Genomic DNA, 26223 nt, shown 5'->3' with positions numbered 1-26223 from the left:
GGTGTTCAACATGGAGAAGTGCTGATTCATCAGATGAGGAAGAGCAGTAGGTGGTAATCAGCAGGAGGTTTTCTTGCCTACATTTGACCTGATGCCATGACACTTCATGGGGTCCAGAGTCAGTGTTGAAGACTCCCAAGGCCACTCCCTCCCGACTGTCTCCCACTGTGCCGCCGCCTCTTGTAAGTCTGCCCTGCCACTGGGACAGGACATACTCAGGGATGGTGATGGAGGAGTCTGGCACATTGGTTGTAAGGTATGATTCTGTGAGTACGACTATGTCAGGCTGTTGCTTGATTAGTCTGTGGGCCAGTTCTCCCATTTTGGCACAAGTCCCCAGATGTTGGTGAGGAGGACTTTGACGTATTGATTGGGCTGTGTGTGCCTTCGTCATATCTGATGCCTAGGTCTTCTTTGACTTCCCCGTAGTGGTTTGATACAACTGAGTGGCTTGCTAGGGCCATTTCAGAGAGCAGTTAAGAGTCAACCACATTGCTATGAGTTTGGAGTCACATCTAGGCCAGACCCAGGTAAAGACAGCAGATTTTCTTCCTTGAAGAACATTAGTGAACCAGAGGGTTTTTGCAACAATCAGCTAGTTTCGTGATCAACGTTACTGAGAGAGATTTGTTTAATTAATTGAATTTAAATTCCCCCAATACCATGGTGAGATTTGAACTCATGCCTCCAGATTGTTAGTCCAGGCCTCTGGATTATAGTCCAGTAACATTACCACATTGCTACTATTCCTGTTAGAGGACCAATGCATGTTAGCATGCAGATTGTAAAAAGGACATCTTGCTGAAGACACATGGGGCTGGATTTTAGTTCTGGGTTTGGGCTTATTTCCGGGTCCTGACCCTGCATCACGTCGACACCTAATGCCCGACGTGGCTTTTTACAGCTGAGGACAGTGGGCAGGCTCGCGAGACTAGAGGGCCGATAGGAGGCCTCCAGCCCTACGAGATTAGCCGCCCCACCATCAGAGGTAGGAGCTGCCAATATATGAAGAAGAGAGAGGGCATCTCAAATTGGAGCTGCCCTCTAAGGACTTTTGGAAAAAGTTAGATTAAAACTGGCCACAGCTGTCAGACGGGCACTGTGGGGGGAGAGGGCTGCCTCAGCAGAGTGCCTTAGGCCCTTACTGATGCTTAATTGGCTACCTGCAGTTTGGGGGCAGCTATCCATTCCCTCCCTCAAACCAGCAATTTCCAAAATGGCCCGAAGGTGGGAAAATGTCGGCAAACCGGCACGCTGGTCAGTGGTGGGTAATTGTGGGCTTATCTGCCTCTGCGGCTGTTTAAAAATTGGCCCCTGGTGTACTTTGCTTAAATTAGGCGTTGTAATTAAATTGTCAGCTTTCAGGCATGACCTGGGGCAATACTTGGAAGGGGACTGTAAACAATCTTGAAAATTGAACCACGTTCATTATAGTTGCTAAAATTTGACCTGTCAGAGAGTCAAAATTTGGCGATCATCATTGAGCTGATGGAAGCAGAGGGACAGAATGGCAGGGATTCTGTTTGGACATTGCTCAGTGCCCCCCAACATTGCCCTCTCCTCAGGCTGATTACAGCAGGCTGAGACTATGAATTAATTCTGAAATCACACTTGCAGTTAACTTTTAAATGTAGTGTGTAGAAATGCTGATTGCTTAGACTTAGTATGTGTGTTGGAAAATCTAGGACAAAACCAAAAGAAGGTGAGTAAAGAAGGCGGCAGTCAGCTGAAATGCATCTTTAAGAATGTTCTGTGTTGGCGTGCTCTTGCCTGAACTGCATTTATATTATTTATTGGGTCCACTGCAGTCAGCAATAAGACAACTTCAGTTTAATTAATAAATTGTCTCTTGGAGTTTATCAATAAATGTGTATCATGCAGCATTGGAAATGGAGCAAGCATCAATTTGGGGAATCGGGTTGTTCTGTACTGCTTCAATCCTGATATATATTTTTATTTATTCATTCATGGGATGTGGGATTCGCTGGCCAGGCCAGCATTTATTGCCCATCCCTAATTGCCCTTGAGAAGGTGGTGGTGAGCTGCCTTCTTGAACCGCTGCAGTCCATGTGAGGTAGGTACACCCACAGTGCTATTAGGAAGGGAGTTCCAGGATTTTGACCCAGCAACAGTGAAGGAAGGCGATATAGTTCCAAGTCATGACAGTGTGTGACTTGGAGGGGAGCTTGCAGGTGGTGGTGTTCCCATGCATTTGCTGCCCTTGTCCTTCTAGGTGGTAGAGGTCGCGGGTTTGGAAGGTGCTGTCTAAGGAGCCTTGGTGCGTTGCTGCAGTGTATCTTGTAGATGGTACACACTGCTGCCACTGTGCGTCGGTGGTGGAGGGAGCGAATGTTAGTGGATGGGGTGTCAATCAAGCGGGATGCTTTGTCCTGGATAGTGTTGACCTTCTTGAGTGTTGTTGGAGTTGCACCCATCCAGGTAAGTGGAGAGTATTCCATCACACTCCTGACTTGTGCCTTGTAGATGGCGGACAGGCTTTGGTGAGTCAGGAGGTGAGTTACTCGTCGCAGGATTCCTAGCCTCTGACCTGCTCTTGTAGCCACGGTATTTATATGGCTACTCCAGTTCAGTTTCTGGTCAATGGTAGCCCCTAGGGTGTTGATAGTGGGGGATTCAGCAATGGTAATGCCATTGAATGTCAAGGGAAGATGGTTAGATTCTCTCTCGTTGGAGATGGTCATTGCCTGGCACTTGTGTGGCGCGAATGTTACTTGCCACTTATCAGCCCAAGCCTGGATATTGTCCAAGTCTTGCTGCATTTCCACACAGACTGCTCCAGTATCTGAGGAGTTGCGAATGGTGCTGAACATTGTGCAATCATCAGCGAACATTCCCACTTCTGACCTTATGACTGAAGGAAGGTCAATGATGAAGCAGCTGAAGATGTTTGAGCCGAGGATACTACCCTGAGGAACTCCTGCAGTGATGTCCTGGAGCTCAGATGATTGACCTTCAACAACCACAACCATCTTCCTTTGCGCTAGATATGACTCCAGCCAGCGGAGGGTTTTCCTGCTGATTCACATTGACCTCAGTTTTGCTAGGGCTCCTTGATGCCATACTCGGTCAAATGCTACCTTGATGTCAAAGGCCATCACCCTCACCTCACCTCTTGAGTTCAGCTCTTTTATCCATGTTTGAACCAAGGCTGTAATGAGGTCAGGAGCTGAGTGGCCCTGGCGGAACCCAAACTCAGCGTCACTGAGCAGGTTATTGCTAAGCAAGTGCCACTTGATGGCACTGTTGATGACACCTTCCATCACTTTACTGATGATGAGAGCAGGCTGATGGGGCGGTAATTGGCCGGGTTGGACTTGTCCTGCTTTTTGTGTACAGGACATACCTGGGCAATTTTCCACATTGCAGGGTAGATGCCAGTGTGGTAGCTGTACTGAAACAGCTTGGCTAGGGGCACAGCAAGTTCTGGAGCACAGGTCTTCAGTACTATTGCTGGAATATTGTCGGGGCCCACAGCCTTTGCAGTATCCGGTGCCTTCAGTCGTTTCTTGATATCATGTGGACTGAATTGAATTGGCTGAAGTCTGGCATCTGTGATGCTGGGGACTTGAGGAGGAGGCCGAGATGGATCATCAACTCGGCGCTTCTGGCTGAAGATTGTTGCAAATGCATCTGCCTTATCTTTCGCACTGATGTGCTGGGCTCCTCTATCATTGAGGATGGGGATATTTGTGGAGCCACCACCTCCAGTCAGTTGTTTAATTGTCCACCACCATTCATGGCTGGATGTGGCAGGACTACAGGACTACAATGGATCTGATCCATTGGTTATGGCATCGCTTAGCTCTGTCTATCACCTGCTGCTTACACAGTTTGCCACGCAGATAGTCCTGTGTTGTAGCTTCACCAAGTTGACACCTCATTTTGAGGTATGCCTAGTGCTGCTCCTGACATGCCCTCCTGCACTCTTCATTGAACCAGGGTTAGTCTCCTGGCTTGATGGTAACGGTAGAGTGGGGAATATGCCGGGCCATGAGGTTACAGATTGTGGTTGAGTACAATTCTGCTGCTGCTGATGGCCCACATCGCTTCATGGATACCCAGTTTTGCATTGCTAGATCTGTTCAAAATCTATCCCATTTAGCACAGTTATAGTGCCACACAACACGATGGAGGGTATCCTCAATGTGAAGGCGGGACTTCATCTCCACAAGGACTGTGCAGTGGTCACTCCTACCAATGCTGTCATGGACAGATGCATCTGCGGCAGGCAAATTGGTGAGGACGAGGTCAAGTATGTTTTTCCCTCTTGTTGGTTCCCTCATCACCTGCCGTTTACCCATACAAATAAGCTCAGAAAAAGGTGTTACGACCAGGTGAGGAAAGGGTGTAGGGCTCCATTCTCAGCCTTTTCCTGATTTGGCCGAAACAGGGTTTAACTTTTAAAACACTCTTTTTAGCTTCCCCTCAGTGAGTCCTTGCTCACTGCTCTCTAAATGTAATTGCAAAGAAATCAACCAGACAGGTTTTCTCAGATTTAAACAAGAAAGGTGTATGTTTATTTACCTTAAAACTCTAACTCAGTTAAAACTACTAAACATATGTGACGTGACCACACTCGCATGCATACATGATAAACACACATGCAGATAGAGACAAAGGAGGCAAAAGAATTAAAGGGGAAAGGTTTCAAGTAATAGATGGGGTTCGGTTACTGGCTTTGGGTTGGATGTAAAGCCTTTGATTGATAAGTCTTGCAGTTCTCTTTGGGACCCAGTGCACACTTTCAAACTTGTTTCGCTGGTCTTCTGTCTTGAGGCTTAAGTTACTTCTGTGGGTCCCAGGAACTTTGCATTAGAGAGAGAGGGAGTTCTCTCTTCTTGAAGTTCAGTTGCAATCTCTTCCAAAAATTGTTCTGTGAGCACAATTCAGTTAACTCCAGGTTGGCCAGCAGGTTAGTCATGTGACTATTTTTTGCTTGAGACAACATCGCCTGTGAGGTTTGTGGATTCCTCACAGCTTACGAGACACTCTCATTGAGGTTGGGGGTGGAATGCCGGCTGTTGCACATTCAGTGACTCTCAATGTGTCTTGATCATTACTATCGACAAATTCTATCTGGCTAATTGAATCCAGGGGGTACTCCCATTGGCTCGCCATGCCTTTGTCTTTTAGAATGCAAATGTGCAGCAATGTTTTCAGCCACTGTTCTGTGATCTTTTTAAAACAAGTTATTTCAATGTCCAGTAAATGTTCAGATAATTTCCATATGATGAAATTAATATGTCTCATTTTGGCAGGTGTGGTTTCCATTACAAAGGTGATATGAATAATAAAATGCTTTAGTCAGCATTTCCATGTATATGTATTTCAACTCATTTGATCATTCTAAAAGTGAGCTGAAATGTAAACAAGTGTTTTTCCAAGTTTTAAAAGAAATCAATTATTAGGAAGTATTAATGAGAAAATAATTAGACCTCCAACACATGCTATGTTATCAGATAACATTGAGGAATGGATTATATGGGCTGAGCATCAAAACGGTAACTACTTAGATCAGGATCATGCGCTTAAATGTCTGAATAAAGAGTTCAAAGCTTTGAAATTTGATGAAGTAGACTGAAATTTTCTAGTTTGATGAGAATTCTGATTGTGGATTGTCGCATCTAGTTTGATTTGTCATTTAATGACAGGATATCTTGGATTGGCCCACGTCACGTACATTCTTCTACTGGCGTCTGCGCAGACTGCTGCTGGAAGATACTGTGAAGAAAAAGATCCTGGATGCGAACTCAGAGCTAACTGATGGACAGATTCAGGCAATGCTGAGGCGCTGGTTCGTGGAGGCTGAAGGAGCCGTGAAGGTAGGTTTCCAGGGGGCTGTGACTCATTACCTGTGATTTGACTCTTGTACTATCTGTGCAATGCTACTATAGTAGCAGTTAGTAACAATGAGGAGAACCAGCCAAAGATGCACAGCAGAGATGGTGAGCATTAATTGTCCTTATCCACCGTGACATAAATGAGGTGAAATAGTGTTTCTGCATGCTTGATGAAATGTCTTGGTCACCTGCCAAGTACTATGTCCCTTCATGTTATCAGTGTAGCCCATACAGTTTAAAACTTTTTATTTTGTGTTTTGCAAGACCCAGCCAGGAGTTCAGCAAATTGTTTCCTAAACCGGCTGAAAATCCAATATTGCAGCAGTCAATGAGAGGCAGTAAAAGATTGTGTGCACATAAAACAGGGAGGCAAACAACTTGCGTTTCCATAGTGCTCATTACACAGGCAAATCTGAGAGTTTCACAGGATGTGGTGGAGATAAGTGTCTAGTAGTGGTGATCTGCCCAAAGGCAGGTTCTCTGCTCATTTCTCCATGCCTCACAGTCCTGTACTTTCCTCTTCAGTTGCTCATGAGAGCTTCCCATTTTTTAAGTCCCATGAGAAATGAGCAATATGACTAGGGAAAAAGTACATGAGGTGGTTTCCCGTTGCCTTCCTTGTGTGCTTGAAAGGAAACACAAGTCCTCCTCCCAAAGGATCCTCCACCTGTAAGCAGCCATTGTCCCTCGAGGTTCTAGCTCTTCCACCATTGCCTAAAATTCGCTGGTTCCACCCCCATGGCTTGTAACCCTGAGCATGGAACGCTTACATGGGCCTGCAGCGACTCGCAAAAGGGCAGGGACAACCACCCCCTGAGGTCTCTCATAACGCTGCTTCCCCCAATAAGTGTCTGAAGCTGCCAAAAGCAAAGGCAGCAGAAACCCTGTTTGTGCATGTATACAGGGATTCTGCTATACTTAGGATAACGTTCTGGTGGCGGAATGGGAACAGCTTCAAGGAGATTCCAGGTAAAGATCTGTGAGGAGAGCCTTGAGGGTTTTGAAGGTAGGTGGCAAAGCACTGGAGGGAGTTTTGGAGGATGGGACAAGACAGTTGAAGGATTGGAGAGAGTGAGAAACAAGTAAACTGACAGACGCCTTTGGGGCGGCGCAGTGGTTAGCACTGTAGCCTCACAGCTCCAGCGACCCGGGTTCGGTTCTGGGTACTGCCTGTGTGGAGTTTGCAAGTTCTCCCTGTGACCGCGTGGGTTTCCACCGGGTGCTCCGGTTTCCTCCCACAGCCGAAGACTTGCAGGTTGATCGGTAAATTGGCCATTGTAAATTGCCCCTAGTGTAGATGGGTGGTAGGAGAATGGTGGGGATGTGGTAGGTAATATGGGATTAATGTAGGGTTAGTATAAATGGGTGGTTGTTGGTCGGCACAGACTCGGTGGGCCAAAGAGCCTGTTTCAGTGCTGTATCTCTCTATGACTATTACAGAGAGAGCAAGTGGAAACTATTTAGAAAGTGTTGTCTGGATACAGCCCCTTATAGGCCAGTGAGATAGGAGAATACCTTTCTTTTATGGGAAAATTGGCAATATAAAAGCAAAATACTGTAGATGCTAGAAATCTGAAATAAAAACAGATTGCTGGGAAACATTCAGCAGGTCCAGCAACAACTGTGGAGGGAGAAACAGTTAATATTTCAAGTCAATGACTTTTCATCAGAACTGGAACAGGATTCAAGACTGAAGTGAGGGAAGAGAAAGGGACCCATACAACAAACTAAACTATGAAATCTACTGACAGATTTAAATGTAGGGTATCTGAGGAATTGCTTTATCTGTCAAGGAAAGGCACAGTAACAGATCCCTGGGACAGTCTCCCACGTTATAGCACAAGGACAAAAATATAATTATGATAAAATACAGTTGATTTTATGAATTGTTGTACTTATCAAGTCAAATAATGCTAGTCCTTGGAAATGGACGATTTGTCACATTTTGCATCGTGTGTCCTCCTATAGCACAGCTAGATGTAGGTTTAAAGATCCCTTTCCATCAGAAGATTCATTTCTATCACCCGCAGATGAGTTTTTCTATTTTATGTATCAACTATTCTTGTGGGAAAAAGTGTTCAATTTTCCAGCACTGCCATTCTTTCCAAAAATAAATCAAACAAAACAATACAATTTTATTTTTTAAAAATGCCAGAACCCAGTGGTATGCAGGAGTGCCAACACATTCAGGATTCAAGTGCTGAATCATGTGACAAGGTTACTGGATATCTTCTTTCATTGGAAACTACATACACAAGTACAGGCACTGTATACAATCTGCTCCTCTTAATTCAAAGTGATTAAGTCAAATTATCTATCATTCAATTGTTTTAGCATTAAATTCCCACACTGCTGTTATTTACATTGTTCCTTGGATAATTTGAAATTTTAGTGCAAAAAGCAACTTCAAATTATCGGCATTAGACTCTATTGGTAAGGTGTAGTTTAATAGATGGTGAAAGTAAAAGTTAAAAAATGATAAATAATTATGATTTGCATATTTCTAGATTCTACTCAAAATATCACAACCCGATCCCTTAAAGTTTTATATTGTTTATATTACTTGGATGTTCCTTAAAGGCTAACTGAATTTGCCTGTGCTCTTTCTAATACAAGCAAAAATTATTCAGATTAGTAAGACTTCATTCTAATAGCAGCTTCGTATTCCTAGTAGTTACATTAGTTACAAATGTGCTGCGAGTGTGTCATTGGAGCACTCAATGTGATGTCTTTAAGAGTTAGTATGTGCTGTTTACATGTAAATGTTGTTCTTGTAAGCAAGTAAACACCAGGGTTTTAACTTGACATTGAAAGCATGAAGAGCCTTCCTAAAAATATAAAAAATTGGAAAGTGAGGCAATTTCAGTAAAAATAGAACTAGTTCTAATTAAAATGAATAGAAAAGATCAAAGAGGCCGAGTCAAATCCAGAGTGCTCTCTTATCCTCACACTGCTCCAGTAGCTCCTCACGAGGCTAATAACTGACGAGGTGTTTGACATGAGCAAAATAAGAAAATAAAGTTACAAAGTTTGCCAGAACAAAAAAAGACTCTGCCAACCTTGGTCATAACATTGCTTCCATCATCCATCAAGACACACAGCAAAAATATTCTGGAGCCACGCCAACCTCCCCAGGTAGAATACACTTTCTGTGCAGGCGTTTCGTTAACTAATACTTAGAATAATCAACTCTGATTATATTAAGCTACAATTAATCTGTACCCTGGAATACGTTGATAGGAACTGGCATGCTGTTACTTAATTAAAACCAAAAGGATTAAAAATATTAATGGTATTAAATATTATCCTGAACCACAAGCGCTGGAATTCTTGGCTAAATCTGCTCTTCTTATGTGAGCTTAAAATGAACAGTCATTTATATCCTTTGAATCTTCAACCTCACATGCCAAGTATTACTTTGTTTGAGCTTATGACAAGATCGCACCATGAATATGCATTTTGGTATTAGGAGCTGTCAAAAAGGCATCAGGAAGCACTTTATGAAGCATGTTTGGTTTATGTAGCCAAAATTTTAAAAAGATACCAAAGAAACAGATCTAAAAAGCAGCCTCTAGATTTAAGCTGCTAGCAGGATAGGTAGACACAATGCCAAGTTGTGACCCGCAACCAAAAGGAGCAGAGAGCGGTGCCACTCCTTGTGATCTGTCATAGCAAAGCCCTGAGAAGCTAACCTTGCATTTGGAGAATAATCCTGGTTGGGAAGGCGAGGTGGTTTGGGAGGAAAAAAATAGGGGTACAGAGGAGAATGATTTTCCATTTAAAATACTTTACGTTTTTGTTCTCTCCCGTCCTGGAGGCACTGATTGTCAATGTGTTGCGATCTCACTGGTGTAAGTAATCCCTCATGACCTTGCTCAAGTGTCCATCATCACATATGAACCCAGATGAAAGACTTAATATTAGCGGGCATTATAACCAAGCCTGTTGCTGTCCTCAGCTAATGTCCACATATCCACCTTTCCAGCAGGGATTACTGGATAGTAATCAGGAAATTCTAGCCGATTTTTTTTTTTTCTCTCCCACCTCTCAAATCTTGGGCCACTTACGGTGCTCCAACTCTCACTTGGCATAAGGTAAGCTAATTAGCATAGACCGGGGATTGAAGCTGAATCATTCTGTTCTGTGAGGCTTAGTGCCAGCTAAAAGATGCCATTACCCACTAAGCCATTAGAAAGCTGTAAATTTATATTTAAATGGCTGGATTTTGCAGGTGAGATATCAGCACTCATCATTATTTCAAGAGTAAATCTAACAGCAACTTCCAACAACCATACAAGCGTAGTTAAATACAGTAATAAGGAGGTTGCTATCCAAGTTGCCCTGCTTCTCCAGAAGGTGTGTGGGAGTGGTATCTCGCCGAGAGACTCACCATTGAAATCCATGGATCAGCATGAAGTTGCTGTAGTAACATGGTACATGTCCACTAAACACACCAGAAAAAGTTGGAGCTTGTCCATTTCAGTGTAAATAAACTTTTAGCGGGGAGATATGTCTTAATTACTTCCGAACAAACTCTCTGGCACTGAAAATTAGCTTTTAAAAGTGTGATGTCTCATTCCTTCAAATTCTAATTATTTAAAACAATTCTGTATTTTTTTCTTTGTCTCTTTTATCTCTCTCTCTTAATCCCATCTTTCCTCTTTTGCTTTCTGTACATGATTTGTCAATGAATTTACACATCCTGGTTCAGATGCTCAGTAAGGAACTCAATCTGACTGCTTAAGGAGGTGCACAGTTGTTTGCTCTGTTCACATAGTTCCCAGATCCCCTGTGTAGAGTACTACGTGGAAATGGATTTCTAGTCGTCATAACGTCCAATGCAGAAAGCCCATAAATTATATGTAAGCAAGTGTAAGCATAATGAACACCAGGTGCTGTTTGTTTGCTACCAACCACAAAATCCAGGCCATAGGAACATAAGAAATAGGAGCAGAAGTAGGCCATTCGGCCCCTCAAACCTGCTCCGCCATTCAACTAGATCATGGCTGGTCTTCTACCTCAACACCATTTTCCCGCACTATCCCAGTATGTTGAAAAAACTCCTCCATCTACCAAATATTTAAGCGTACACTTGTACCACAGATGAGATGTTGAACATCTGCAGAGTGGGGCCATCAGTGAATCAGATTACAGTTATACTGCTTTGTGTGCCTCTGCAAGTGGCACAGGGGTCAATGGCAAAGATGCACAGAGCAATGCTTCGTGGACAACTGTTAATATTAGGGGAGCACAGGTGTGAGTGCCAGCTTTCCATTAACATTGAAATCATTCTAAGCTAGTTTTCCCAGTGAACTGCCTGAGCAGTTCTGAAATGCAGCATTGCACCAGGCAGGAGTTATCTCTCCTGCTGTGAAAGCAAACCAAAAATAAAAGGAAAGCTTACAAATGCTGGAAATCTGAAATAATAATTGAAAATGCAGGTCCGTCAGTATCTGTAAAGAAGGCAGGTCACAGTGTTTCAGGGTGTATACCCTTCATTATAACAGATGCTGTACTTCCAACATTTACTGTTGTGAAATCAAACCAGTTAGCCTAAACACTGGAAGGGATCTGGTATCACTTCCTTTCATTCAGTCAGGAATCAAGGTTGCTAACAAGTTATATTGTCACTTCTACTGAAACCACCTTGAATTGAAGTAGCAGCATAAGTGACACACTCAAACCTGTTTTCGGCAAACTATAAGCTTGAACTGAATCAGGTAGTGTAGCTGCTACAGCATCGTCTGTCGCTGATACTCAAAAGCTGACTTTGCATATGGGCTGTCCCCTATGAAATGAACCTACCTGCAAAGCTCCCCAAGAAGACGACCTTGCTGCTTTCACTAGGTCTGTTGAGGAGCTTGTAGCAAAATGGGTTCACTGAGTGTATTTAATTTTCTTCCAATTTTGTTTAAAGAATCAACCATATGACCAACTCAGCACCAAAGAAAGCGAAAGTCCTGTGAAGTGCAAGGTTCTCTCCTGAGGTTGTAAAAGGCTCAGCAGTTTTAGTTTGTAGTGACTGTGTGATAAATGAGGGCCGAATCAAAAAAGTATGCTCTTCACCGAAAGGCACAATCTAATGTTTGATGTGAAACCCTGTATACGTGTTTCTGGAGTTTTCCAATTGCTATCGGGTAGTACATCCTCATAAGACCAATAGAAAAGAAGGTTATTTGGTACACTGACACACTCCTTGTACCTGCTAGACTCCAGGGCTACATTTAGTTCATCTCATGCAGCTGGAGGCTTGTGGTAGTTGAGGACCAAGGCAAGGAGCATAAGAGAACCAATCCATCAATTGACTGTTTCTGCGAGTGCTCTACAACTTTATTTCTATATCACAACACAGCTGATTGCTGTCTTCAAATGCCTGTGAAATGTTAAAATATAGGTAAAACTATACAGTTCATTTCACTTTGTGTTGTATCACTGTCACTATATTAAGACAGATATGGGCATAAGAAAGGACAAGAAAAGACCTATCCAAGAGAGTGAGAGCGTTCAACCTTTTGCACCATTCCCTCCCCCGTTGCTGTTAATGTCAATTCCTGTGGGGAGCAAAAAATCTGTGGCCAATGTCAGGAAAAAAAATAGATAATTCCTCTCCATGGCAAGGCAAGAAATCATTGCTACCTAAGATGCATTGTTAAATGTGCTTAAATAACAACCTCTCCAAATATGCCTCATTGTCCTTGGGCACTTATCTTTTGTAAATCCTTCTCAGCACAAAGGGTTCTGCAAGAATGTTTGAAAATCCCAATTTCTTCATTCCTGTCCTAAAAGTGTTGACTCTTGCTGGCATACAGTTTTGTGGTTGCAGGCAGTCAAGCTACCTTGTCTAAGTGGTCATTCATCGTGTGAGGCTAGTGAGTGAGTGCCAACAGGTTATTTAACCATGGAGGCACCACAGCCTTGACCAATTCCTGTCATCAGACGACGTCCACGTACATGCACTTTCATAGCAGTTGTCACTGGATGACAGTGAAGAATGGGATCATTCCTCCACCTAGGGTGTTAATGCCAATTATAACAGCTAAATGATGTTCTGGCTAAGGTTAGCAGACTGAGAATGGAGCCTGGACATTGTGGTCTGTATAGCTTAGTATTGCAATGACAATGCCTTTACCCAAAGGGCATTGGGAAACTAGCTGATTAACTGTTAGCTAATGTGTGCTATTTTTATTTTGAGCCATATAGTTTTATACTTAAAATAGTCCATACAGGATTTAACTCAAATGTGTTATTCCACAAAAGAAGTTAAACACATTGAATGAAAGGTCACAGACCTGAAACTAAAATTCTGCTTCTCTCTCCACATATGTCTGACCTGCTGATTATTCCCAGCACTTTGTTTTTATTTCAGATTTCCCACACCTGCATATTTTGCTTTTATTTAGACACATTGACCTTCTTTTGAGAGAGATCTGTTATTATACAGGAGTTCCTAAAGGATCTGAAACTACAAACTACATTGAGATAGATTCCAAGAAAATGGTGCAAAAAACAGTAATTTAACACATTTCTAATTCCATTTTAAGAGTCAGGAAAAGGTTTTACTTTGGGTTTATGTGCGGAGCATTCCACATGAAGTTACAACCTTCTTTCCAGTTTTAAGATTTTAAGTTGCTTTGAACATATGATCTTGTCTTCTTTCAGCCACTGGACTTGGGCCTCACAGTTCACAAGTACTAGAAGAAGCCTTAAGAAGATCTTTATTTAGAGTTAAGGAAACTTAGGTAAAATTAAGAGGTTGATTTCCAGAATTAAACCCCGTCTCTGCCAGATCAACTATCCGAATTCAATAAAACCCAAAGGATATAGCAGCAGACTCCATTCATTGTAACTGTCCTTAAGATCCATTGTAACATCACTCGAGTTGCACCTGAAGATTTTCATTCACATTTATTAGCACATGAAGAAAATTGACTACTAACACGCTGTCCCCTTCCAGGCCTATCTGTGGGATGACAATAAGGACGTAGTAGAATGGCTGGAAAAACAACTGCTGGAGGAGGAAGGAGCTCGCTCAGTCATTGACGAGAACATCAAGTACATTTGCAGAGATTATATTCTCAAACAGATCCGAAGGTGAGACTCACTCTGGGTTTTCTCTTTATAGAATAGTCCAAATACTATTCCTGTTTTTAAAAAAATTATTGGTATTGCAGTTTATAAATCTCCCGCAAATATCTTAAAAAACCTTCTGTATAGTGTGCATCAATCACCCTTTAACTAGAAAGAAGTAGCACAAAATTGATTAGGGAAATCAGAGAGAAAGAAAGTGTCTTGTGCTTTTGTGATTGGCTCAAATTTTCCAGGAACCAATCAGAAAACACTTTACTGCGATCCACTGTCTCTACACCTTTTTCAAACATTTAAGATATTCTCCAACTTGCCATGAGCAACGCCACAGGAGATCCACTAGTTTGAAGGGGGTTTGAAATTGGGCAATGAAACAAAATTATTTAGCTTCCCTCAGCTGATTGTAGAGACCTGAGACTTGGTTGCCAATCCAGTGGCGAACAGTGTGATACAAGAGAAGGAAAGAGGAGGGAAAAAAAAGCAAAATCCTGGCAGCAGAGCCATGGAGTCTGGGACTGTAGGGCTTTGTTTGCTATTGTACAGATAATATAGAATGTAGATTAATACATACATTTCTGAGATGTGTTTTAATAGCTGAAAGCAGTCATAGTTGTAACTACTGGGTGGAAAGGGTAGGAATGAAAATGGCATGTCTTCCACCCCCAAAATCCTACCCACCACAAACCCACCCTCCCCCCCCCCCCCCCTCCCCCCCGCCTTACCAATTTCAAATCCCAATATACATATATATGTGGAAGGTACTTCTGCATCCTCTTATCAACAAAAACAAGTGGAATCTGTCTTTCTCATGTACAAACTGTCAGCATTTTGTGTGCACCAGTGCTGCAGAGTGTGTATTTAGTTGGAGCCTGTGCAGCCGGTCCAGAGATTAACACACTAACCATAAACTGTTTCCCCATACAAAGTGGTTTATCCAGCGTGTCTTCGAGTGATTCTCGGAAGACCGTGTAATTTGCATTTTTTTCTCTTTCCCTGGGGCCTCGCACAGCAAGGTATTAATTTTCAGTTAGGTTACACTTGTATATGCTAACTTTCACACATATATGACTGCATGCACTGCTGAGGGGTTCTGTGTAGGCAGGTGTCATAAGCAAACAGTCTTTGTTCAATCTGATTTAAATGCTCCTCAATGATTTCCAGATATTCTTACACTGATGGAGCTGTTTTACAAAATCCATTTTGTGATCAGAAATTGCAGTCTTAAACTCCAAGCAGCATCTTCTGTAATGTAGCCCTTACTTGGTGGACGTTTTGTGGAGTTAATCCCTCCATCATCTAATGCACTTTGTTTTAAAAAAAACAAACTTTTTTTTTACAAATCTGTCCAATTTTTTTTTTCTCTGCCACTTGTTTACTCTGTGGCCTGAAGATGTTGACTACTCACTGGGGTACAGTTCCATGGGTGCCAACAGCCACTATTTACATGTGAGTCTAGGTGGTAACAATCAGCAGACTACTCAATGCAGGGAGAGGAACCCGCAACACAACTGCATCCCATCCCTTTCTCACCCAACATCCACATAGGTGCACTGCCAGTAGGAGGTTGTTCAAAAATGATGAGTGGAAACACTGCCTAAATATTTTTTTCTCTTCCGCTCCCCAACCCGTAGAAATCTCATGGCTTCAGGTCAAACAAAGCCAAGGAGACTTGCTGATTACCACCTATTGCCATCCTAACAGATAACCTAGGTTTCATGTAGCACTGGGGGGGGTGCTGCTTTGTTGGGTGCTGTCATTCAGATGAGATATTTAACTGAGACCCTTTTGACGGGGTCCTATATGGAAGACTGATTAAAATAATAAAAGTCCATGGGATCCAGGGGAAATGTAGCAAGCTGGATACAAAATTGGCTCAGTGGCAGGAAACAAAGGGTAATTGTTGACGGGTGTTTTTGCGACTGGAAGGCTGTTTCCAGTGGCGTTCCGCAGGGCTCATTGCTGGGTCCTCTGCTGTTTGTGGTATAAACAATTTGGATGTAAATGCGGGGGGGGTGGTGATCAAGAAGTTTGCAGACAATGCAAAAATTGGCCGTGTGGTTGATGGCAAGGAGGATAGCTGTACACTGCAGGAAGATATCAACGGACTGGTCAAGAGGGCAGAAAAGTGACAAATGGAATTCAACTTGGCGAAGTGTGAGCTGATGCATTTGGGGAGGTCAAACAAGGCAAAGGAATACACAGTTAATGGGAGAATACTGAGGGGTGTAGAGGAAGTGAGGGGCGTTGGAGTGAATGTCCACAGATCCCCAAAGGCAGCAGGACAGGTTGATAAGGTGGTTAAGAAGGCATATGGAATCCTTTCCTTTATTAGCTGAGGTATAGAATACAAGAACAGGGAGGTTATGCTGGAACTGTATAACTCATTAGTTAGGCCACAACTTGAGTACTGGGTGCAGTTCTGGTCACCTCATTACAGAAAGGATGTAATTTCACTAGAGAGGGTACAGAGATTTACAAGGATGTTGCCAGGGCTAGAAAAATGCAGCTACGAGGAAAGATTGGATAGGCTGAGGTTGTTCTCCTTGGAACAGAGGAGGCTGGGGGGAAGATCTGATTTGAGATGTACAAAGTTGTGAGGGGCCTGGATAGAGTGGATGTGAAGGGCCTATTTACGTTAGTAGATATGTCAGTGACTAGGGGCATAGATTTCAAGTGATTGGTAAAAAGATTAGAGGGGAGATGAAAAAATGTTTTTTCATCCAGAGGGTGGTTGGGGTCTAGAACTCATTGCCTGAAAGGGTAGTAGAGGCAGAAATCCTCAATTGATTTAAAAGGTGTTTGGATATGCATCTCAAGTGCCGTAACCTGGAGGGCTGCAGACCAAATACTGGAAAGTGGGATTAGGCTGGGTGGCCCGTTTTATGGCTGGAGCAGACACGATGATTCTATGAGACTCTGTCTGCTTTTTAGGGTAGGTGTAAAAGATCTCATGGCACTGGTGGCCTGGTTTACATTCCTCCCTCAACCAACAGCACCAAAAAAGATTTTCTAGCTATGGAAATATCAGGCACAGACCATGAGAAATTGGGCAAAGGAAAATCAGAGAGATAGAAATCAGAGAGCTAGACAGACAGAGATACAGAGACACAATCGAGAACAATGAGTGTAGCACAAATTGAAAGAGTGTGCTGATTCTATCCTCGCAGACCCTCGTCGCAACCACCCATGTACAGACCTCATCTCAATCTAGGGAGGGTGGTGCACCACAGCTTTTGAGAACCACTTTAAAGTTAAATTAAAAACTGGCATTAAATTGTTAAAGCAGCCAGCAGTTGCAGAGATGATATTTGCTGCAGCATTAACTTAGCCTGATGGTGAAATACAGCAGATGCTAAATTAGTGGTGTTGAAATAGTTAGTTCCTGGCTGCTCTGGAACCTCAATATGATGATAGCTCTAAGAACAAGCAACTCTGGAGTAATGCACAATCTGTTTACAGATGCTTCAACAGAGTTGTCCACAGTTGCTCTGTAGGATTTCTGGGTTTCAAATGTATTCTGATTTAAATTATATCACCCTAGTACTTTTGCTAGTCTTGGATATTGGATAATGGTACAATTTTATCCAAACATTTTTAATCTATTGTAAGTAAATAAGTCGACTTTTTCCATAATTGAAATTGTCTAATTTGGGGGAAGGCCAACTATACCAAAATTGGACAGGAGCTGGGGAATAGATTGGGAGCAGCTGTTTGAAGGTAAATCCACATTTGATATGTGGGAGGCTTTTAAAGAGAGGTTGATTAGCGTGCAGGAGAGACATGTTCCTGTGAAAATGAGGGATAGAAATGGCGAGATTAGGGAACCATGGATGACAGGTGAAATTGGGAGACTAGCTAAGAGGAAAAAGGAAGCATACATAAGGTCTAGAAGGCTGAAGAAAGACGAAGCTTTGAAAGAATATCGGGAATGTAGGACCAATCTGAAACGAGGAATTAAGAGGGCTAAAAGGGGTCATGAAATATCTTGAGCAAACAGGGTTAAGGAAAATCCCAAAGCCTTTTATTCATATATAAGGAGCAAGAGGGTAACTAGAGAAAGGATTGGCCCACTCAAGGACAAAGGAGGAAAGTTATGCGTGGAGTCAGAGAAAATGGGTGAGATTCTAAACGAGTACTTTGCATCGGTATTCACCGAGGAGAGGGACATGACGGATGTTGAGGTTAGGGATTGATGTTTGATTACTCTAGGTCAAGTCGGTATAAGGAGGGAGTAAGTGTTGGGTATTCTAAAAGGCATTAAGGTGGACAAATCCCCAGGTCCGGATGGGATCTATCCCAGGTTACTGAGGGAAGCGAGAGAGGAAATAGCTGGGGCCTTAACAGATATCTTTGCAGCATCCTTAAACACGGGTGAGCTCCCGGAGGACTGGAGAATTGCTAATGTTGTCCCCTTGTTTAAGAAGGGTAGCAGGGAAAATCCAGGTAATTATAGACTGGTGAGCCTGACGTCAGTGGTAGGGAAGCTGCTGGAGAAGATACTGAGGGATAGGATCTGTTCCCATTTGGAAGAAAATGGGCTTATCAGTGATAGGCAACATGGTTTTGTGCAGGGAAGGTCATGTCTTACCAACTTAATAGAATTCTTTGAGGAAGTGACAAAGTTGATGAGGGAAGGGCTGTAGATGTCATATACATGGACTTCAGTAAGGCGTTTGATAAGGTTCCCCATGGTAGGCTGATGGAGAAAGTGAAGTCGCATGGGGTCCAGGGTGTACTAGCTAGATGGATAAAGAACTGGCTGGGCAACAGGAGACAGAGAGTAGCAGTGGAAGGGAGTTTCTCAAAATGGAGACGTGTGACCAGTGGTGTTCCACAGGGATCCGTGCTGGGACCACTGTTGTTTGTGATATACATAAATGATTTGGAGGAAAGTATAGGTGGTCTGATTAGCAAGTTTGCAGACGACACTAAGATTGGTGGAGTAGCAGATAGTGAAGGGGACTGTCAGAGAATACAGCAGAATATAGATAGATTGGAGAGTTGGGCAGAGAAATGGCAGATGGAGTTCAATCAGGGCAAATGCGAGGTGATGCATTTTGGAAGATCCAATTCAAGAGTGAACTATACAGTAAATGGAAAAGTCCTGGGGAAAATTGATGTACAGAGAGATTTGGGTGTTCAGGTCCATTGTTCCCTGAAGGTGGCAACGCAGGTCAATCGAGTGGTCAAGAAGGCATACGGCATGCTTTCCTTCATCGGACGGGGTATTGAGTACAAGGGTTGGCAGGTCACGTTACAGTTGTATAAGACTTTGGTTCGGCCACATTTGGAATACTGCGTGCAGTTCTGGTCGCCACATTACCAAAAGGATGTAGATGCTTTGGAGAGAGTGCAGAGGTTGTTCACCAGGATGTTGCCTGGTATGGAGGGCACTAGCTATGAAGAGAGGTTGAGTAGATTAGGATTATTTTCATTAGAAAGACGGAGGTTGAGGGGGGACCTGATTGAGGTGTACAAAATCATGAGAGGTATTGACAGGGTGGTTAGCAAGAAGCTTTTTCCCAGAGTGGGGGATTCAATTATTAGGGGTCACGAGTTCAAAGTGAGAGGGGAAAAGTTTAGGGGGGGATATGCGTGGAAAGTTCTTTACGCAGAGGGTGGTGGGTGCCTGGAACGCGTTGCCAGCGGAGGTGGTAGACGCGGGCACGATAGCGTCTTTTAAGATGTATCTAGACAGATACACGAATGGGCAGGAAGCAAAGAGATACAGACCCTTAGAAAATAGGCGACATCTTTAGATAGAGGATCTGGATCGGCGCAGGCTTGGAGGGCCGAAGGGCCTCCTGTGCTGTAATTTTCTTTGTTCTTTGTAATGCTGTCAGTTGGAAGATTGCAGAAAGCAATGATTTGATTGAACCTTGTCTTTGCAGTCTGGTGCAGGCCAATCCTGAAGTTGCCATGGATTCTATTGTGCACATGACCCAACATATCTCACCCACTCAGAGAGCTGAAATTGTGCGCATTCTGTCAACAATGGATGCCCCTGCTTCAACATAGAGGACACATAGACTGGATTCTACAGTGAGCAGAAAGGGACACTAGCTCTGCCTGTTCTATCACAACAGCCATACTGTTGAGGATATTAGAAATTATGGAGCACGGAAACTCAAGCACAGAAATATGGACACTGGCCCACAGTTGGAATTTTAACCATTTATGGTTTGTATCTGAGACATAAGGTTGAATTTCATTTAACCAGATGTAGATTGTGATGTAATGTAAACATATGTATTCTTGGCACTGAATTGCACCCTGAACGCTCATGTCCTCGTGAAAGGTACTGAAGATGCCTTAAAGATACAGTACTCATATTTGCTGGTCCATAAAATTTCTATCAAGCTGCCAGTAATCAAATCTATGCACTACAGTTCTCAGTTCTTTTAAGGGCATAAATTGACAGCACACCTCATGAAGGGCATGTAGTACATTGTGGTTTGCTGTGCCAGTTAATTGTGCAATCAATGTCGAGTGATAATGGTTTGCGGAAATATTTTAACATTTCTTTCTGTAATCAGCTACTTTCACCATGCTAAACTGCTGTAGCTGCTTTATTTGAAGAAAAATTAAAACAGGAGCTGACTTAAAAGAATAGTTAAACAGCCAAGTGAAAAATGCAGGGACAGAGGGTGGGGTGGATTATGATGGTGCAGAAAAGATGCTCATTACGTTAAGCCCAATAACTCTTTAATTAATGAACTCCCAAAGGCATGTACACCAGAAGGTGAAGATGTGAGTATTTGAGATCCTTCTATTAAAATCAAAGCCATCAGATAGTTTGTTTCCAATGATGTTACAATTTCAGTTTTCATTGATGCACACTGCTGGATAATTGATAGGTGGATTCTAATGATGCTTTATGCAGATGGGCCAGTTATAGGGGGGAGGATGTCCTTAAATTTATTGAGGGACAAGGAACTAGTGGCCATTTTCAGCACAAGCTATTTTGATCTGATTTGCAGTTGGGAAAAATTATGATTTCCATATTTTACCATTAGCCTGGTAATTTCCAAATCCAACAAGAATAACAGTAATTAAATGTCAGGAGGAATCTGTTAATGAAAAGTGTCAGCATTTTCTCCTGCGCCCTGAGTGCTGAAAGAAGTGTCTACTGTTTGAATGCGCAAGGTTGAAGATGGGAGGAGGAATGTTTAAGTCAACAGAGGAAATATTATTCACTTCAGCATCACTAAACTGAAGTGATGGCTTGGGGTTTAACCTTTTTCCTCGGTATTATCCTAAAGGACTTAAAGGAATAGTGCACCAAGAATCAGTCCAAAATAATTTGTTGCTTTAAATCAATTTTCGCCATTAGTAATATGTTAAGAAAAGATAAATTTCTCAATAGTCTGGCAATGTATGGCTTCAGGGTAACCAGCACGTACATTTAGTAAGAGTCTAAATATTTAGTTGCACCATGTAACATGTCTAAATCTGGAAGAGCTCATGGAGATTTTCTGTATAATCTATAACCAGAGTCTATGAGCAGTATTTAGAGGAATGCTCGGGTTGATTGGTTGATGACTCATTAAAGATTGGCCAGTAATTACTTGAATTTTAAGGCCCCCCCCCCCCCACCCACCACCAGCACCAACAACAATTTTACTTGGCTGCTTTTAAAATTAGTGTAACTGCACAAAAACTAGTTCTGTTTCTGCTGCACATTATTGAAGGCCAGTCATTTTTTTTCTGGCAGCAATGGAACAAATCCAGATTCAGTGTCCCCAATTTCCTGATCTCACCTGACCTGTTCCATCCACACAAGGGAGAGAGAAAAGCAGGAGAGTCATAGCTGGCCACCTGTGAGCAGCTCAGTCTCTCAGCTCAGAAGATGAGGGAAAGGAAAATGAAGAGTCATTACTTGTCTTTATGTATAACTCCTTATCTCTCAGCTCAGAGCAGTATAGGAGTGCAGGCCAAACACAGGAGGTCAGAGAAGAGGGATTCATACCTTCACTAAACAAAGTGAAGATTCCGATTTAGGGAGTCTCAAGCTTTTGAGCCTTAGCACAAAATAAAAGATGGCAGTTCAGACTGAAATGTATAATCTCTGTCTTTCACTAATTCTTTTCAGAATCTTTTACAACCATCCAATTTAGGCAGCTAAAAGAGGCTGTGCTGTCCTCCATTTAAAGATTGTCTGCTGGCGTCTGGTACTACTTTTACTTTGATGTTTTGAACACTGGGGCCAAGATCTTCTCTGAGCAGCAATTAGAGCAAAATCAGAAACGTATTTGTAAAGAACAAGTTTACAATTTCACTGCACCTGGTGTTCAGCGAATATCTTCCCCAGTATTGTAAACTGGTCAAATGAGCTCAAACACTGATAAATGTTCACGGGGCCGTTTCTTTTGACACCTGTTCAATGTGGTCCTATCATTCTAACTGCAAACAGCATCTGTTCAATTCTAGGCAGCTTCATAATGAATTACTTATTCTACAGAGCTCTTTTTTTTTCTTTGCAGTTATGTCCAAGGATTTTTGCTTGGGCTTTGTAACTGATTAATTATGTATTTTTTAAGTGTATTAGAACCCAGATGCATATGCAGTGTATTATATGCATTGAATGCGCCCCCACTGATTAACTTGTATGAGGTTTATATAGTATTTTTAATGCCACATATGTGCAGTTTGTTGAATTTGTAGTTGGAACTTTTTATTATAGTATCAACAATTTCTAAGGCCCATCACTCCTTTCCTCCAGCAGCAGTTGCTGCATAGAGATGTCACCTGTACAGGATCCACGTGGTAGAAGTAGGATTCCTGGTCTTAGTACAGGTGACACTGTGGGAGAAAAAGGCAGACGGTTATTTTAATAAAATTAGTTGTTTGTGATGCAACTGGAATTACTGCCCTTGAGCAGAAAGCGCAATTAAAATGCCCTCTCCTTGCCTGTCTTTATGTTCACAGTGGTGCTTATGGTAATACGGTGATTGCGTCTAATAGACAGTTTATGTTAGGGAACTGTGGTACATGGAATTACATTCATAGCTTCAACTATGATGAACCATTGTAGACAATAGGTGCCATGATGTGACTGTGGGAAACAACCTGTGGTTTACAGAGAAGGAATACAGTATCTAAACAATTATAAAATTCTTCAGCCACTGTAGTGCAAGGTCCCAACTGGAGTGAACAAAGAATTCTGCAGTGTTGGCCCCACAGTATGATTAGTGTAAGTCCCGATTTCACCTTTTACAGTTTGGGAGGTTAATCATGTTCATAGTCGCAGTGGCGTAAATTCTAAATATCACAGTCCTGCTATTTTGTTTAATTTATACTTCTAATTCATTATTTTTCTAGTGATAATGTTTATATTTTTAACCTGTGTATCCAAGCTCTTTCATGATGAGCATTCAGACTGACCTGGAATTTCAGATGTGTAGTGATAAAAGATGAAAGGTTAAGGTGAGCATTCGGGAGTGAAATTCCTGTGAATGTAAAAGGGGGGACTGCCTGTGCAATTAAGGTCTTGCAAACAAAATGGCATTCTTAAAAATTTCACATTTCAAACTTGTGTGCTGCTGAGATTTTATTCAGTGTTATTAAATACAGAGAAAAACCTTCATTCTCCCATTTTTCCTGGAAAGGAATTTCACCCACCCCATTGAACAAAGGAGAGACGAGGCATTGTTGAACAAGTGATGGAAAGTGGTTTGTTGTATTGAAGCAGTGGGTCAACATTTTTCAGCCAAAGAATCCTGAGGTGCGATCTGTTGAACAATAAAATTGACGGTTTATTTATTGCGTACCTATTTTTTTTTTTTACATGAACGCAGTGAGGCTAACTTTGTTTTAAAAAAAAGTTTTCTATAAGAACTCCCAAATCTTAACCCCAGCTACTTCATATTCTCTTTTAGTCAACCAAGGCATGATGGGCTGAAGGGCCTCCTTCTATATGACTCAATGTCTTCCCTTGCCCTCGGTTCCTGCTCCAGATGTGGGCTCATTCAGAATGTCTGCTGTTGCTGCTTACTGATCAGCTATTGGGAAGTTTCCGTACCCCACCCACTGTCCCCAAACTCCATTTAATCGGTTCCTTATTTGCCAGGAAGGAGCAGAAGTGTCCCCTGTGATTATAGTTTTTTTTTTTAAGAGTTGGTCTGTCAAGAGGTTCTTCAAAAAGTAAAAATAACATAGTAGGAATGGACTGTTTGCTGAATTCAGGTGAAGTCCTGTTTGAATTCTGCACACTTGTGGGAGGATATGGAGTACAGTGAATTCAAATGTAGACTTTCACCTGGGAGAAGAAGCAGATAGAATAGCAGCTTTTCTGTGAGTGACATGCACTTAATTTCACTAAGTAGACCATGGATTATAGAATAACTAGAGGCCGATGCACATTTCATGTGCAATCCAATATTTTGTTTCATGGAAGGAGAGTCTGTCAATGCCTTTCTTGGTTGTGAGCAGAAAGCAGCACGTAGTCCTCCTTTATGGTGTATATATGGCAAAGGCAAAGAAACAAAAGCTCACACCACTATAATGAAGGTCAGTGTGATTTGTATCCCAATGGAAATGTTGTTAGTTTGGCACAGAATGGCTCACATCCTGTCACCTGAACGCGGAATAACCATGCAGCTTAATAGAAACAGTATTGAAATATTGATGAAAGCAGAAATAAGCTATGTAACTCTCAGTGGCTATAAAACAGTCTGCTCTGTGCTCTAGTTTGTAGATTTCAGCCAGGATACTAATTGGACCACTGTTCTTGGCCTCCGTGCTGGGGAAGGGGAAATCATTCAGGGTTCCCACATTGGCTTGCTATCCAGTGATCCTTGGTGGATATTCAATGTTTGTTGTGAATAGCCACTTGGGTGAGGAGCCAGTGACCACAGATTGTGTACCCTAATAAAAGTCAGCACCTACAGGAAAGGAGAGGATAAAATAGTGTTTCAAAGCAACACTAAATTTTGACCGATTTTAAACCACAAAGGTACTTGACGGTAAAAAAAGACAAAGAAATTAGTCACATTGCAGTGTAAAAAGAATTTTGTGCTCTCACAAAGCTGAGGATCAAAGCAGTAATGTTTTCTAATTTAAGGCTTTTCTAACTTCTTCAATCTCAAGAGTATTGAAAAGATCAAAAATAAAAAAAATTAAATTGAGTCTTTGCAGTTTGTGTTGTCTGATTCTTCATCTAGGCCACAAGGATAGGTCGGATTCATTACCAATCAGACAGTCCCACAAATATTTAAAACAAATTGAATTGCACACCAATACCCATCACAATTACACTTGGTGCAATAACTGAATTAGCAATTCAACAAAATAATTGGAAATGCGACATTCTCTATCCAGAAGCCTCCCTCGAGGTTTTTTCGATCTATGGGGGTACTCAGCTTCACTAATTCTGCAGCTAATTAGTGCTGCACTTGGAAATGAAGTTGTTTAAATGTAGAATTTCTCTTTGGTGAAAAATATATACTGACGTAAAGCAAATGTGCCCTAAATTGCAAATCCAACTGTAACCCTTTAAGTACCAAACTTTGGTGTTTGTAGCATGTTCATTGAATTGTTTGTAATTTGTGATTTTATTTTTGTTCTGCAACATTACTTTTTTACATCAACCTTGAGCTGGTACAAGTCTGCACCTTTGATTTGTAGCAATGCAGTTTCCACTGCTCCAGCAAGCAACCAGGGCTACAGGTGGCAAGTTGGAGTCTTGTCTCTGCAGTAAAGTTTAATATGGAGAGGAGCATCCTTGACCAATCAGCCAGGACTTGACCCTGCTTATGAACTGGGTGACATAGGCCCTTTTGCTCTGGGCCCTAGATTTAGCTCCAGACCAAACAGATTGCTTGAAAAACTTGTAATCAAGGTCCCAAGTGAGTTTGTAATGACAAACTCATCCCCAGTGGACATGAGCCCAAGGCACAGTGTCCTTGTACTTCGGAGTCAACACAACTAAGCAGAATTGTAACATTTTCATTTATAATGTAGAGTCATAGAGTCATACAGCACTGAAACAGGCCCTTCGGCCCACCGAGTCTGTGCCGACCAACAACCACCCATTTATACTTTTGCGAGGAGCAGCTTTGACAGAATGAGGTGCGGAGCGGACTTTCAGCTGAGCGGTCAATTTCAGTAAGTTACAAGTTAATCCCCTTTTGTTTCGGAGGACCAGGGGACTGCTGGGTAGGGGAAAACTATTTATTTGGGCAGTTTTAAAATCTTTGTCTTTTGCGAGGAGCAGCTTTGACAGAACGAGGTGCGGAGCGGACTTTCAGCTGAGCGGTCAATTTCAGTAAGTTACAAG

General features: G+C 42.3%; 1 protein-coding gene across 2 annotated transcripts in view; it reads left to right on the top strand.

Moving 5' to 3' along the window:
* The window catches only part of acaca (acetyl-CoA carboxylase alpha), a 320877-nt gene extending 295805 nt beyond the window's left edge, over nt 1-25072 (top strand). For both annotated transcript variants that reach the window (XM_068010389.1, XM_068010388.1), the window contains 3 exons: nt 5673-5843; nt 13816-13952; nt 19838-25072. In XM_068010389.1, coding sequence (XP_067866490.1) covers nt 5673-5843; nt 13816-13952; nt 19838-19964 — 435 coding nt within the window. In that variant the 3' untranslated portion in view covers nt 19965-25072. The remainder of the gene's footprint in view (nt 1-5672; nt 5844-13815; nt 13953-19837) is intronic.
* The last annotated feature ends 1151 nt before the right edge of the window (nt 25073-26223 follow it).

This window comes from Heterodontus francisci, chromosome 30, assembly GCF_036365525.1.
Source record: "Heterodontus francisci isolate sHetFra1 chromosome 30, sHetFra1.hap1, whole genome shotgun sequence".
NCBI classification, from domain to species: Eukaryota; Metazoa; Chordata; class Chondrichthyes; order Heterodontiformes; family Heterodontidae; genus Heterodontus; species Heterodontus francisci.
Note: the sequence above shows the minus strand (reverse complement) of the source record. Positions and strands in the feature narration are given on the sequence as shown.